Below are 15,467 nucleotides of genomic sequence, written 5' to 3' on the forward strand. Positions count from 1 at the left end.
AGCAAATTTATTTGTATCAGCCTCAACGTACAGCCATGATCTCCACCACCTCCTCCGTTACATCAACTTTAAGTGAATAACTTTACAAAAAAAAACTTCAAGCTGTTTACTTCTTCCACGAATTTAACAAAGATCATCCTCTTATTCTTCTCTTTTCTTTTCTTAATAAAGACTATCCTTCAATCTAATAGTGGCTAGCTATAAAGTTTTTGAAGTTAGGAAAACGATCTGTACAAAATGATATTGCAAAAGATGAAGCGAACCTTACAGATGATCTACATAAATTTGCCGGTATACATTGGTAAGTGGCGTATCCGAGACAAGTTCATATTATTGTTATTAGCAAATGAGTTATCTTTATGTCTCAGCATTTAATTAATTTATTATGTGCATTTTTGAATTTATGTTAGTTTTGTTTTGTAGAAAAACCAATGTTACCATCTTCACGCAACGATGACTTTCTTCTTCCAACCAAAACTGCCCGACTAAAACAAAAGTAAATATGTTTACATTTTTTTTGTCGACAACTAAATAACTTTGCACATAAAATTTATTATACTATCTCAAATTTTGATCAAACAAGTATAATATCTAAATTATGCAATGTTTCTTTTACTATACATCATTAATAAATATACTAATATGTCATGTTATCGTCAATTTTTTCTTATAATTGTTCAAATTTCAATTTATGTAAAATAAATATATTTTTTTGGTCGCAACGCTTTTAAAAGTTGAACTAAAAGAAAAAGGTTTTTGTTATTTATGAAGAAGAAAAATAACATTTTCAATTTTATTAAAAACAATGAAAGATTACCCGTGCTTAGCACGGGAAACATACTAGTATATATATATATATATATATATATATATATATATATATATATATATATATATATATATATGGCGACAAATATAGAAGAGAGACATCCACCGTATGTGTTTTTATTTAAAAATAATTTGAGACCTATGTTTATATCTATTAACTTGGACAATTTTAGAAGCACAACGTTAATGTTTCAATTGGATAGTGCAAATAACTGGCTCTGCGTTCAGATAAGTCTGATGAGAGCTGCGTGCTCATACATCTCTTAAACGCATATCGTTTCTTTCGGTAAAATTAACCATAACTATTTGACCTTTAATACTATCTGTGTTTGTAACAGCGGTCTCTTGCTGACTGGTCTCCAACAACAAAGGTATGAAACTATTGGCTCTTTGAAGGGGCAAAGAAAAAACAAAGCGATGTATTATTGTAACAACATTTAATTTTTATTATATCGCATTTAATACAAGAAACAGTCCAATTGTTTAAAGGATATTTTAAAGGTACTAAACGCCGCTTTAAGAGAAAAGATGAGTCTATTTATTTCGGCAACAACAACGCTTAGGTTCGTTATGAGAACGAGAAGCACAGTCTCCACGACCTGTGTAACCAGCTGCAAAACAGTCACGTCGACACTGAAACCATGTATATGAATTCGAACACAAAGTACTAGTACATTGGTCATACGAGGATTTTTGGATCTCTGCACCTATATCAAAATAATAATTAGTATTAGGGCTGGGCAAATAAACCGAACCCGAAAATCCGAACTGACCCGATCCGATAAAAATGAATCCGAACCGATCCGAATCCGACATAAATACCGAATGGATCCTATTTTTTGGTATTTTGGGTTATGGGTATTATCCGAACCGAACTCGGACCTAAATGGATATCCGATAGAACCCGAAACATTTAAAATCACAAAAAAAACTTCTACCAAATATGATCTTAATTCTTAATATGTATCCAAAATACTTTAAGATATTATTGAACTTCTAAAATAATTATCTGTTACATCAAATGAAGATTGATGGTGGAATGTGGCGGTTGATGCCTGAAGTTTTTAGATTTTGGTTTTGTTTTTATTGAATAATGTTTCTCATTTCATGAGAACTTATTTTTTGTTTTATGATTTCATTTATATGGTTTTCTTTATATCACTAACTATGTTTATCTTTCGCTTGATTTTGAATGATCACGTTTGATGTTTTTTCTTATTTTTGAATCGATTTTACTTATGTTTTGGCTATTAAAATATGTACAAATCATGTATTTTAAATTCGAAGAACCGATTTTATTTATGTTTTAGTTACAAAATAGGTACAAATCAGGTATTTTTAAACCGAAGAACCGATTGGGACCCGAACCCGAAAGTACAATGGGTTATACCGGTTCTTTGAAGATTTACTAACCCCGACCCGAACCCGATAGAACCCGAACCGGTCCCGAACCGAACTTTTATATAACCCGAATGGGGTTGAATTTGATAAACCCGAAAAACCGAAACCCGAATGGATAAAACCGAAACCTGATTGGGACCCCGAATGCCCATGCCTAATTAGTATGGTTGATATAATAGACGTATGCTTGTACATCCACATATATATGATTGTATAACATATTGATAGAAGATGGCTACATCATGTCCAAATGAATATTATATTTTAATAAAACTTTTGAATGCATGTTTATATGAAAACGAAAATTCAAACACAAATTTCATTACATTTTCTATATGTTTAGCTATTGTTTGGAAAATAATCAAGACTAATTTGAAATACACAAACTAAAACTTAAACATACCTGAAGTCAAAACGTTGTGATTGGACAACAAAACTGCTAATATCACTACGAATAAACACTGTACCGGAGCTTTTGTAATACCCATAGCAATTTTTTTGTGTGAAATCTATAGACTAATAAAATTGTTCTTAAATTTTATGGGTTAAGAGAGTAATATATATATATATATATATATATATATATATATATATATATATATATATATATATATATATATATATATATATATATATATATATATATAACTTTTGGTCCTTGAGAAACTTTTACTATTAATTAAATTCCATAATTCTGTGTGCTAAAATTGTTATTATCAAAAAGAAAATTGACATTTATTTGCTTTTTGCTTGCACGGGGTAGTATCAAATACCTCTAAAAATGACATTTGTAGATTTTGTCAAAAAATAATTTACTCAATCTATTATCATCATGATCAATCAATATCTTAATTTGATTGCAAGATTTATGCATATCTAATGTTAAAAAGTTTTATAATTATAATTAGGTATATTTATTAATTTGGTAAAACATTAATTGATTTGATTTTTAAATTGATACTTTTCCTTTTGATACAGTCAAACATATGTATGAATGTTAAGAAATCATTTCAATAAAAAACATGATGCTAACAATATTGTTATGTTAGTTGTATAATTTTGATGTATGGCCGGATTTAGTACCTAATTTAAAGTACAAAACCATACAAAATGTTCTAGTATTGATTATCTATTTATTGAAACTTAAATAATATTTAAAATCAGTAATAATATAGTATATTATTTACTTATTATAAATCTTAATACTCTTATATTGTTATTGATCAGCTTATACAGTTACAAAATGGGTTACCTTGTATATATCGTTATGGGTTATTCTCCTTACCGTTGGAGTTGGAGGCTCAACCACCGCTCATAGTATTGATGTATAATATGCTTTTAATACTATTCGTTTGATGCATATTATTGACATTCTATTAACAATTTGCATTTTTATTTATTTTGAGAATTTGTACTCCCTACACACAAAATCTACTCTATTTGCACTGCATACCTTATTTCTCCCAAATTCCCCCCCCCCCCCCCATTACCATTTTTCTCCCATTCTATGGTATCCCACTTTTTTTTAGTATATTGAGCTAATTTACTCTTTTATTTTCTCAAATATAAAAGAGCTCAGACGGCGACATTGTTGATTGCATACTCAGAGAAAATCAAATGGCATTTCAGCATCCCTCATGAAGAACCACAAACTTCAGGTCTTTTATTTTCTCCTTTTCCCTTTTGACTTGTTTTTAATTAAACTGTTTTAAAACCTTCAGTACACGCCAAAAATCACAACTAAATGACATGCAAGTATTTGTAATTTTTTGGTATACTTTATGCTTGACTTACCTTATGAGGATAATATAATGTATACTTGGCTTGTTAAATTAATACATGTAATTTCAAGTACTTGTTAAAAATAGTGTACAACTCGATTGGAGGGTACAACCTTCTAAGTGGTGGTTTAGTACATAAATACGAGCAGTAGTATAAACTTTTTTTTTGATCAACAGTAGTATAAACTAAAAAACTAAAAATAAACTCTATATTTTGTAATAAAGATAAGAGTTTATTACCGAAGCAATAAGTTGAATGACATATATTATATATCATATATATAATTATATAAAAACGTTAAAATAGTTCAGTTATATTATTTTTATTAAGTATAAAGAATGAGAAACATATTTAGCAAATTACTTGCAAATATTTAGCAAAAAACATGTAAAATGAGCAAATAAGTTGCAAATATTTTTAAAATAATTTGAAAATATTTAGCAAGTGATTTGAAAATATTCAGCAAAAACTTATAAGTAATTCTAAAACAATCATATTGTTAATTTAAATTTATACATTTTAATTGACCGAACTTTTGAAAACTTTTTTCATGGCTCAGATCATATTCTCAGAATTTATTAAGAAATTAATTAATACCTTTTTTTGAAAATATCTATCGAACAAATAATATATCTAAAATACATTTTATGAGTTCTGATATATATTTTGCGAAGTTAAAAAGGGTTCAATTGAATATGGAATATGTTACTATTTCTGAACCAAACTCTAGAAAATCTGAACTAAATCTAATTTTTAAAATATTCTAGTGGATCAAATTTCATTTCGAAATCCAATCAATCCAAAAATTGATTGAATATCCGAACGACCAAGCTTACCAAAATGGATTACGAATCAATATGAATTAGGAAAAATGATAATTTTGAGTCGTACATCAAAATTTAAACTAAGACTTATTAAACTATATCACAAATATCAATTTTTTTCATAATTTGTCTAAATACTATTTTATTAGTTTCCAAGAAAGGTTTTGAATATTCATAAATTATGGAAAAAATAGTTGCTGGAAAAACATCAAATAAAAATCCCCACTTGTCCGTTTTAGTTAACTATTATATCATTTAAACAAATAAGTATCTAGCTTCGTTTTGGTTTAGCCGGATTAGTTTTGCAATTAGTAAGTATTGTTAACACTTCCATACATATTCCTTAGTTTGATTATGATGTTGTATAACAATAGAATAACAAATTAACATCATAAAATTATGTTATGTTAGTTGTACAATTTTGATGTATGACCGGATCTAGTGCCTAATTTAAAGTACAAAGCCATACAAAGTGTTGTACTAGTGATTATTTAATCAATTAAACTAAAGGGAATTAGTGGATAACCATAAACACAAGCTAAGTCGTCGATACATATTATTATTTTAAACGTGAACTGGGTAACTCGCAGAGATTTATTTATTTTATTTCTTATTTTTAGGATTAGATTTTGTTCTGTAAGAAAAATCTGATGTCAGAGAGCTGCAACTCCCGGCACTTCTCATGGCTCATGAAATCTTGCTTACCCAATCCCTCCGACGCCAAATCACTCGTTCCCATCCACCACCACGCGAATCCTCCTGCCACCGTCACGCCGATCTCTTCTCTGCCTGACGATTTGTTGCTCGAGTGTCTCTCCAGAGTCCCTTCCTCTTCCATTCCTTCTCTCACCGCCGTATGCCGCCGCTGGTCTCGCCTCCTCCTCTCTCCCTACTTCCTCCACCTCCGCCGTCGTCTAGGCCTCCTCCGGCATTCTCTTTTCGCCATCTCCGCCGTCGATTCCGGACTTTTCGCCGCGGTTTTGCAGCCTCAGTCTGAGGTTCCGTCGTGGAGAGTCTCACTCGCTGTCTGCAACGACGGCGGTCAGGGGAGTCTGTCTCACGCGCGTGCGGCGGCGATTGGACCGAGGGTTTACGTCGTTAGTAGAAATGCGGTTTTGAGATACGATTCTTGGACGGGGACTGTTGCGTTGAGGTCGCCGATGATTTTCCCTCGGAAGAAGTTCGCGATCGCCGTCGTTTCCGGGAAGATATATGTTGCTGGTGGAGGTGGTGGTTCGGAAGTCACGGCGGCGGTGGAAGAGTACGATCCGGAGAGAAACCGTTGGGAGGTGGTGACTCACGCGGCGAGGAAGAGATACGGATGCATCGGAGCAGCCGTTGACGGAGTTTTCTACGTGATCGGAGGTTTGAAGATCGGAAACGAGACGTCGGTGACGTCACGCGGCACGGCGGCGCACGTTTACGCGAGCTCCATGGATCTCTTCGACGTGAGATCGCGTCAGTGGCTGAGGAGCCGTTCCGTTCCCGGAGGTGGATGCGTGGTGGCGGCTTGCGCGGCGGTGGGACACGTGTACGTGCTGAGCAGCCACGCGGTGGAGCTATCGTTCTGGCGATTCGACGCGCGTCGCGGCGGAGGCGGTGGATTCGGGGAATGGACGAGGCTGAAGAGCCCGCCGTTGCCGGCGCAGGTGAGGTTAGACGGGACGGTGAGGTTCAGCTGCGTCGGCGTGGAGGATAAAGTGGCGGTGGTTCAGGTGGTGGGGTGCATTGACGATTTGCTGCGACGGAGTGGGAGGAGCGAGAGGGGGCTGAGAGAGAGCCTTGTGTTGTTGTACGATACGGTGGATGGAGAGTGGAGGAGAGCGGCGGATCTACCGGAAATGATTACACGCGCCGCGTGCGCGTGTGTGGAGTGGTAGAGCGGGGTCCACGGCGCAGGATTAAGCGTAAGAGATGTGGGGAGAGGCTAACGTACGCAGCAGTTAAAGGGGACAAAACAAAATCATTGTGATAGGTGCACGTTACTCTATTAAGTGGTTTGAATATCGAGGAGGAAAAAAGGTGGACGACGTCTTGAGCTTGTGACCTTATTGGTTTATTGTGTTTCCCAATTAAACAAAAAAGACTTTATCACTTTGGATTCGAACTTGGGACTTTGTACTCAAGGATAAGAGATTCTGTATTCATTTACTTTTTAGTTTGTAGAAAGTAATTAAACAAAACTAATCTTTCTTTTAGGTGTCTAGTTTTCTTGGGATTGTGATTTGTTAAGATGTATTGAATGTGGGCCTACTAAAAGAGGTTAAAGCTTGGGCCCAAATTAAAACGTTGGTGTTTTTGAGTTTAGAGAGAGTATTGTCATTTTGAGTTTAGAGATAAACAAATTTCATTTTGAGTTTAGACTCAACATTTCAACAACTCTTTGCTACCGTACGAACTCATTTCTGTTACAACTTTTTGTTAGTCACAATAATATTATGGTTATAATTTGGGGTCGAAAATTTTAAATTTAATCCTGGAATCATAATTAAATGGATTAATAGTTCAGATATTAAAACAAGACAGAAATTTTTAGGATCGTACTAATTTTTTTTTCCTATTAAATGTATATTACTTAGTAAACTAGATGATAACTCGTGCCATGCGAGGAGTAATTTTGGTGTATATTTTGGTGTATTATCTTATATATAATATTTAAAAATAATTAATATATTTAAGTATATAAATATTGTTCGGATATATTCGGAGACCTAAAATATTTCGGTTTGGATCGGGATCTAGATACCAACATTTTAAACTCATTCGGATATCTAACCACTTTTGGTTAAAGTTCAGTACTATTCTTTGGATCGGTCTTGTTTCGGTCTTTTAGATTCAGATTTTTTTGGGCCCAACCCTATATTTTTATTGTGATAAAATTTTAAACGAAATAATGATGGTTCATATTGATTTTGGCTATGCAACAATTTTTCAACCAAAATACATTTTACTATGTATGTGGCCCATTTAATCTTATATATTAAAATAGAAGTCGCAACCTTGATTCATGTGTGATTTTTTTTTAAATGGACCTAATGGACCTATTCCTAGAAAGTTATGTTACATTTAATCTCTAATCTCATCATTTAAATTTTGGGCATACCAGAAATTTTTATTGAGCTATCATTAATTGAATTTAAACAATAGATGATTCATTGGATTTATAGATAGTATAAATTAAATAGATATAATTTAATGTTGTAATACTATACCTCTATATGTTAATTATTTAAATATTTGTCGATGTTAACTTTTAAAATTATAAAGATGTTTTTAAATAACAAAAATCATATTATCTAACAATGATTAATCTTTACTACCTTAAAACAATGAAGACAAATTTTAAACTTTATAGTTTATTTTAAAAAGAAACAAAAACTAAATATTTAATTATTTACTCGATAATATAAATTTATGAAGTGAAAAGTTTAATTTGTTAAAAACTTTCTAAATTTGTGAAATGTTACAATATTTTTGAATATGACAATAAAACAATATTTTATTAATATATATATATATATATATATATATAGTTACGATTTTAATAATGAAATAATAATCCGAAAATATATATAGAAGAAGATACAAATACATGTGAAAGTTTGAAACAATCTATTCAATGAAAAAATATACCGTAAACTTATTATGTTTTAAAACTTGATAGACATATATATTATAATATATACCAATTTAGAATTGAAAACAAAATATTTATATAAAAATAAATAAAAACAAAAATCCATGCGGTTGCGCGTTCGAGATCTAGTTAATCATTAAAAATTATTTTAGGCCTAAAAAGAAAAACAATGGACTGAACTTAAAAAAAGGTTACCGTTTTAGATTGTCAATCGACACTTCCAAATATTCTCGGTCGGTGTTGTGACAAATAGAAAGGGTGTTAGGGTTAGGAAATCAAATTTATTGTGCATACCATGTTTTCGCTAAGTGATTTCAATAACTTCTCAATAAATCTTTGTTGTATCGATCTCTTGTAAAATTTTCTAACAATATTAATTAATAAAATCTTACACTTGCAAGAGTAATAAATTGTTTCTCAATTAATATATATGAGATTATAGTAATCACATAACTCAAAACAATACCTCATGTTTATTTACAATACACTTATAGTAAATAAATCAAAATAATCATTTTCTTTATTTTATATGGCATATAATTATATTTCAAAGATATTGACATAAATATATAGTATATGTTAATATAAATATTTATTAGAGACTTCCTACTCACATAGTTTTATTAACATTTGTATAGTTGATGAAACAGAAAATTTAAACCATTGAAAACAGATAAAAACGCTCCGTTTTGACTGGCGAAAAAAAGGGCGATAGGCGATCTGGAGATTCTCTTGTTCGATAACGGCATGGGTACGGCGGATCCGCCGGATTTACCTCTTTCTCCGACGAAAGTAGGTTCATCTCTGGGGGAGGCGCAAGGAACTGATCGATTAGTGAAGAATGGGGGAGATTCTACGGAGGTTTTGGATTTGACGAAGAGTATGGGGGCTACGGAATCTGCGACGGATGGATCATCAGATCTATCTCTAAAGGCTTTGACGGAGAAACAAGCTCAGGTTCCGATTAAATCAAAAGGATCGTATGCTGGTGTGGTTCAAGGTCAGAAATCTTTGAAGAAATATGAGGTTGAGATTGAAATGAAGGATGGTATAGACTCGATAATGGTACCAGAAGAGATCACGAAGGATGTTGCTCCGCTTTGGGATGATTTCCTAATTGGAAAATTTCTCGATACCGCTCCTCACATTGCTAAGGTGCATTCGATTGTGAACAAGATCTGGACGTTGAACGATAAGAATCAGAAGATTGATGTGTTTGAGGTCAATGCAACAACGATGAAGTTCAGAATACTGAATCAGGCGGATAAAAACAGAATTCTGAGAAGAGGAATGTGGAATTTAGCTGGGGTGCCGGTGGTAATGACAAAGTGGTCTCCGGTGGTAGAAAAGGAGAAACCACCGACTCAATCTATACCAATGTGGGTTCATGTTAAGAAGGTTCCATTGAAGATGTTCTCGTGGCAAGGATTAAGTTTCGTAACAAGTCCTTTGGGAGTACCAGGGAGATTGCATCCAGAAACGGCTCAGTGTCTTAATCTGGAGGTGGCGAAGGTGTTTGTCAATGTGGATTTAACAAAGGATCTCCCAAAACATCTGAAATTCAATGTTCAAGGAGAAGAGGTGCTCGTGGAATATAGCTATCCGTGGTTGCCAAAGAAATGTGAGAAATGTGAGAAATGGGTGCACACTGAGAAAATATGTAGTATGCGAGGAGAAGGGTCGAGAAATAAGCAGGGGGATTTGGAGGAAGGAGAGATTAGAGATGATAGTCTTGAGAAGGGAAAAGAAGGTAGTAAGGAGAAGGAAAAGGATCAAGAGGAAACAAGTACTGAGATTCAAACGGAGAAGGGTTTAACAGAGATACAGACGATGGAAGTTCTTGATAATGGGATAGCTACAGGGGAGAATACACCAGAGGCAATAACTAAAGGAAATGAATGGGAAGATGTATCTCCGGGTAAAGCAAGTCGCTCTCCTAGAGAATTGGAGTTTGGGCAGGTATCTATACTTACTAAGTCCAGATTCTCAGTGTTGACACCAGTAGAAGAAGGAGATCCACCTGAGAATGAAGATAAACAAGCTCAGAGTGGAGAAGATGGGAGTTCATCAGACGAGAAGGAAGAGGAAATGATTCATCGAAAATACTTACCGCGTGATTCTAAGATAAATCATAGATACTTGAAAGGAGGTCAGAAAGCTCAGGATACAAGCCCGAGCAATCTGAATAGAAAGAAACCCCGACGTCAATAATATGTCAGGTTTCTTTTGGAACATAAGAGGTTTCAACAAGGAGTCTAAACATTTGATAGTAAAGGATTGGATCAGGAGAAGTGGTTTTCAATTTGGGTGTTTGATTGAGACGAGAGTGAAGGAAGGAAGAGTAAATAGAATTTTGGAGAAGGTGGTTCCGGGATGGTCTTATATAGCAAACTATGAGCATAACAGACTGGGAAGAATCTGGGTTACATGGAGTCCGAGAGTGAGAGTCACTCCATGTTTTCAAAGTGCTCAGTTAGTCACTGTCTCTATACTTATGGAGGGGTTTGTTGAAGAAGTGTTCTGTTCTTTTGTTTATGGGAAAAACTTGGCTGAGGAAAGAAAAGAGTTATGGCATGATTTGAAGGATCATCAGGATTCTCCCATTATTCAAAAGAAGCCGTGGATTATACAAGGAGACTTTAATGAGATTTTGGATGGGTTGGAGCATTCTGGGGATTTGTCGCATGATTCTTGGGGAATGAGGGAATTTCAAGAAACAGTACAATATTGTTCTCTTCTGGATATGTCTTATCAAGGTCCAAGATTCACCTGGTGCAACAAAAGGGATATTGGGATCATTTGCAAGAAGTTAGATAGAGTGATGATGAATGAAGCTTGGATGAGATTGTTTCCGCAGTCATATTGTGTTTTCGAGGCTGGAGGTTGTTCGGATCATCAGAGATGTAGGATGGTTTTTAAAGTGGAGGAAATGAAGCCGAGGAAACCTTTTAAATTTGTGAATGCTCTGGTGGACATGCCTGAGTTCTATTCGTTGGTGGAAGGGTTTTGGGTGGAGACAGAGCCTTTGTTTATCTCCACATCCGCTTTATTTAGATTATCAAAGAAGTTGAAGGCTCTAAAACCATTGTTGAGGAAGCTCAGTAAGGAGAAGTTTGGAGATATTTTCAAGAAGACAAGTAAAGCGTATAAAAACCTTTGTCTGGCTCAAACTAAGACTTTAGAAGATCCGGGCTCGAGAAATATGGAAATAGAATCTGCTGCTTGTGAAAGATGGTCTCCGTTATCAAGAATTGAGGAAAAGGTGATCAGTCAGCGTGCTAAGATACACTGGCTCGATGTAGGAGATGGAAATAACAAGAGTTTCCACCAAGCTGCAAAGGTTAGAGAAATTCAAAACTCTATTCGAGAGATCAAGAGACTGGATGGTACCATTGCAGACAATCAAGAAGATATAAAACAAGAAGCAGTTAATCATTTCAAGAATTTTCTGACTCACTCTCCAGCAGATTATGAAGGTGCGGGGTTAGAAGATTTAAAAAATCTTCTTAATTACGAATGCTCTGAAGCGGACAGGAGTATGTTATGTGGAGAAGTGTCTGTTGAAGAAGTGAAGAAAGTATTATTCTCAATGGCTGCGGATAAATCACCTGGACCTGATGGATACACAACGGAGTTTTTCAAAGCTACCTGGTCTATAACTGGAAAAGACTTTGTCATAGCAGTTCAATCTTTTTTTGAGAAAGGCTTTCTACCTAAAGGCATCAATTCCACCATCTTGGCGCTCATCCCAAAGTCGACTGAAGCTGTCACCATGAAGGATTATCGTCCTATATCATGTTGTAATGTGATCTACAAGGTAATCTCGAAGCTTCTAGCTAATCGTATGAAGAGACTGCTACCCCTGTTTATATCTTTGAATCAATCAGCTTTCGTCAAAGATAGATTGATAATGGAAAATGTTCTACTTGCTTCTGAATTGGTTAAGAGTTATCATAAAGATTCAGTATCAGAAAGATGCGCGATCAAGATAGACATTTCGAAGGCTTTCGACTCGGTTCAGTGGTCGTTTTTGCTAACGGTGCTGGCTGCTTTGAACTTCCCAGAGAAATTTATTGTTTGGATCAAGAAATGCATTGAGATGGCGTCTTTTTCTATTCAGATCAATGGAGAGCTTGCTGGGTATTTTAATAGTAAGAGGGGGCTTCGTCAAGGTTGTGCCCTGTCGTCATATCTCTTTGTGATATGTATGCAAGTTCTCTCAAAACTTTTAGACAGATCCGCGCTAGACAAGAGAATTGGGTATCATCCGTACTGCAAGGAGATGTGTTTGACGCATATATGCTTCGCAGATGATGTACTCGTTTTTTCTGATGGGAGGAAGAACTCTGTTGAAGGCATTCTGGCTGTGTTCGAGAAATTTGCTAGAATGTCGGGACTCAACATAAGTCTAGAGAAGTCCACGCTTTATTTAGCGGGAGTTAAAGAAGAAGACAGTGTAGCTATCCTCGAGCAGTTCCCTTTTGAAGCTGGCTCCTTACCGGTAAGATATCTGGGACTACCTTTATTAACAAAGAAGATGAATACTCAGGACTATAGCCCGTTACTATCTCGGTTAAGAGCTCGAATTTCTACTTGGACGGCAAGGCATCTCTCGTTTGCAGGAAGGCTCCAGCTTATTGGATCAGTTTTATACAGTATCATAAACTTCTGGATGTCTGCTTACCGTCTTCCTAACAAGTGTATTCAAGAGATCAATAGCATGTGTGCGGCTTTCCTCTGGTCTGGTCCAGTTTTGTCTACACATAAAGTGAAGATTGCTTGGATTGATGTTTGCAAACCAAAAGAGGAAGGGGGATTAGGTTTGAGAAACTTAAATGAAGCAAATAATGTCTCTTGTTTAAAACTCATTTGGAGGTTGTTGTCAGCAAGAAGCTCCTTATGGGTGCAGTGGATTTGGCGATATCTTATAAGGAAGGGTTCTTTTTGGAGTATAAAGGAGAGCAGTTCTTTGGGATCTTGGATGTGGAAGAAACTGTTAAAGCTGAGACCATTGGCTTATCAGTTTGTTCGAGTGGAGATAAATAGTGGTGCTACAACTTCTTTTTGGTTAGATAATTGGTCTCCTTTGGGAAAACTAATTGATCTAACAGGAGAAGGTGGATGTTTAGCTCAGGGTATCTCGCTGCACACTACAGTGGAGAGAGCAATTCAGATGTATAGAAGCAGAATGCATAGAGTTCCTGTATTTCGTCAGATTGAGCAAGAAGTATTGAAGTTGAGAAGTAGGGGAATGAATATGATGGAGGATGTGTGTCTTTGGAAGAGGGAAAATGGGGATTTCAAGCCGAGGTTTGTCACCTCTCAAACTTGGAATCTCATTAGATCTCGCTCATCTAAAGTGCGGTGGAGCAAAGGCATTTGGTATCCAGAGGCCACTCCAAGGTTCGCCTTTATTTCTTGGCTCGCTGTTCGTAATAGACTAGCGACGGGAGACAGGATTCTCAGATGGAATCCATTAGCCATCTCTACTTGCTGGCTTTGTAAGCAGGAGCAGGAAACGAGAGATCATTTGTTTTTTGAATGCAGCTACTCAAAAGAAGTGTGGAGTAAGACTATTGGAAAGCTGGCGGGTAATGGTAGCATTTATCAATGGGATCAAGTGTTGCAAGTAGTGGTGAATGGAATGCAAGAGAGACATTCGACTTTTCTGTTGAGATACTGTTTTCAAGCGGTAATATATGCATTATGGATGGAGAGGAACGTTAGAAGAGTTGGGGAACCAGAGCAGTCAGCTATTTGCCTTATTGCTCGAATGGATAAGCTGGTGAGAAACAGAGTAACTTCCCTCAGAAAGAAGAATGGAGCTAAGTATGAAAAGGCAATGGAGACTTGGTTTGGAAGAGAATAAGTATAGGAGTATAAGTATAGGAGTTAAATTTGAATTTTCTGTTTATTAAAGAAACATAGCAGTTCTCTGTACAAATGTTTTTTTTGAGATGAATAAATTTAAAATTCTTTCAAAAAAAAAAAGAAAATTTAAACCATTAATCTCAAAAAAATTTGATGTGGTATTTTTCGATGCAAATTTCAAAATTAAAATATTAAGGTCTCAATACATTTTCAATAAAAATTTCAAAATTATCATTTTATGTATTTTTAAATGGTACATAGTTTAATTTAAACGATATCTATATTATTTAATATGAATATTTATTATATATATATATATATATTAATACGATTGTATGATCATTTGTATCTTGTTATAGCAAAAAATTAAGCCATTCACAAAATTTCAAAGGGATTTTTAACATTTTTGTAATTTAAAGTTTTTTTTTGAAAAATTCAAAATATAACATGTTTTTTATATTTTGGGTTAATATAATGTTTTCTAGTAATTAGATTTTTGACCAACATTTTCTTCAATTGATTCTTAAGTTGTCACGTAAAATTAATTGACATCTTAATTAAGTGACAATTTTGCAAAGCTTTTCTGTAATTATTATAAACAAAGGTTATAATTTTTTAAATGTTTCTCTTTTAAAATACATGAGATACGTATGCATAAGAATAGCATGGAGTGGAATTTATTACGTCATTGTCTTTGAGTTCTCTATCTATGAAATGATCTTTCTATCTAAGACTGTTGGATTAGTGTATTTTACTATTTTGAAACAACTCGACGTACGTGTTTCACGTTTAAGATATGTCACATCAATATAAATGAAGTGAACAAGTTCTCTTCTCCTAACCAACTAAAACATTATAATTATAATATTTTAAACGTGACAATAAAGCAAATATATATAAAAACAAAAAAAAATTGAATCTCACTAAAAAAATATAATCTTATCTATTAAAACATAAATGATTTTTATGCAGATTTTTATTTGGACTATCCTTTAAATTTTTTAATAAATATATTTTTGCATATATCGAATAATACGCTTATTTATTTTCCAAATTGTATCATTTGATATTTTGTCCATTCCAGTATTTGATTTTTGACACTACTTTCATAATCATTGTAGAAC

General features: G+C 34.3%; 2 protein-coding genes across 2 annotated transcripts; both read left to right on the plus strand.

Annotated features, from left to right (window-relative positions):
* Nucleotides 1–5,344: 5,344 nt before the first annotated feature.
* Nucleotides 5,345–7,142, plus strand: LOC106365864 (F-box/kelch-repeat protein At5g26960). Its single transcript, XM_013805372.3, has one exon. The coding sequence runs from the start codon at nucleotides 5,486–5,488 to the stop codon at nucleotides 6,713–6,715; it is 1,230 nt and encodes a 409-aa protein (XP_013660826.2). The 5' UTR covers nucleotides 5,345–5,485; the 3' UTR covers nucleotides 6,716–7,142.
* A 2,077-nt stretch (nucleotides 7,143–9,219) lies between these two features.
* On the plus strand, nucleotides 9,220–10,683 carry LOC125577980. The gene has a single exon (XM_048740203.1). It carries the CDS (start codon nucleotides 9,220–9,222, stop codon nucleotides 10,681–10,683), a length of 1,464 nt encoding a protein of 487 aa, XP_048596160.1.
* The last annotated feature ends 4,784 nt before the right edge of the window (nucleotides 10,684–15,467 follow it).

This window comes from Brassica napus, chromosome A9 (assembly GCF_020379485.1).
Source record: "Brassica napus cultivar Da-Ae chromosome A9, Da-Ae, whole genome shotgun sequence".
Classification (NCBI taxonomy): Eukaryota; Viridiplantae; Streptophyta; class Magnoliopsida; order Brassicales; family Brassicaceae; genus Brassica; species Brassica napus.

Coding starts and splice junctions, on each gene's coding strand:
- LOC106365864 (XM_013805372.3), top strand. CDS start 5,486: ATGTCAGAGAGCTGCAACTCCCGGCACTTCTCATGGCTCATGAAATCT.
- LOC125577980 (XM_048740203.1), top strand. CDS start 9,220: ATGGGTACGGCGGATCCGCCGGATTTACCTCTTTCTCCGACGAAAGTA.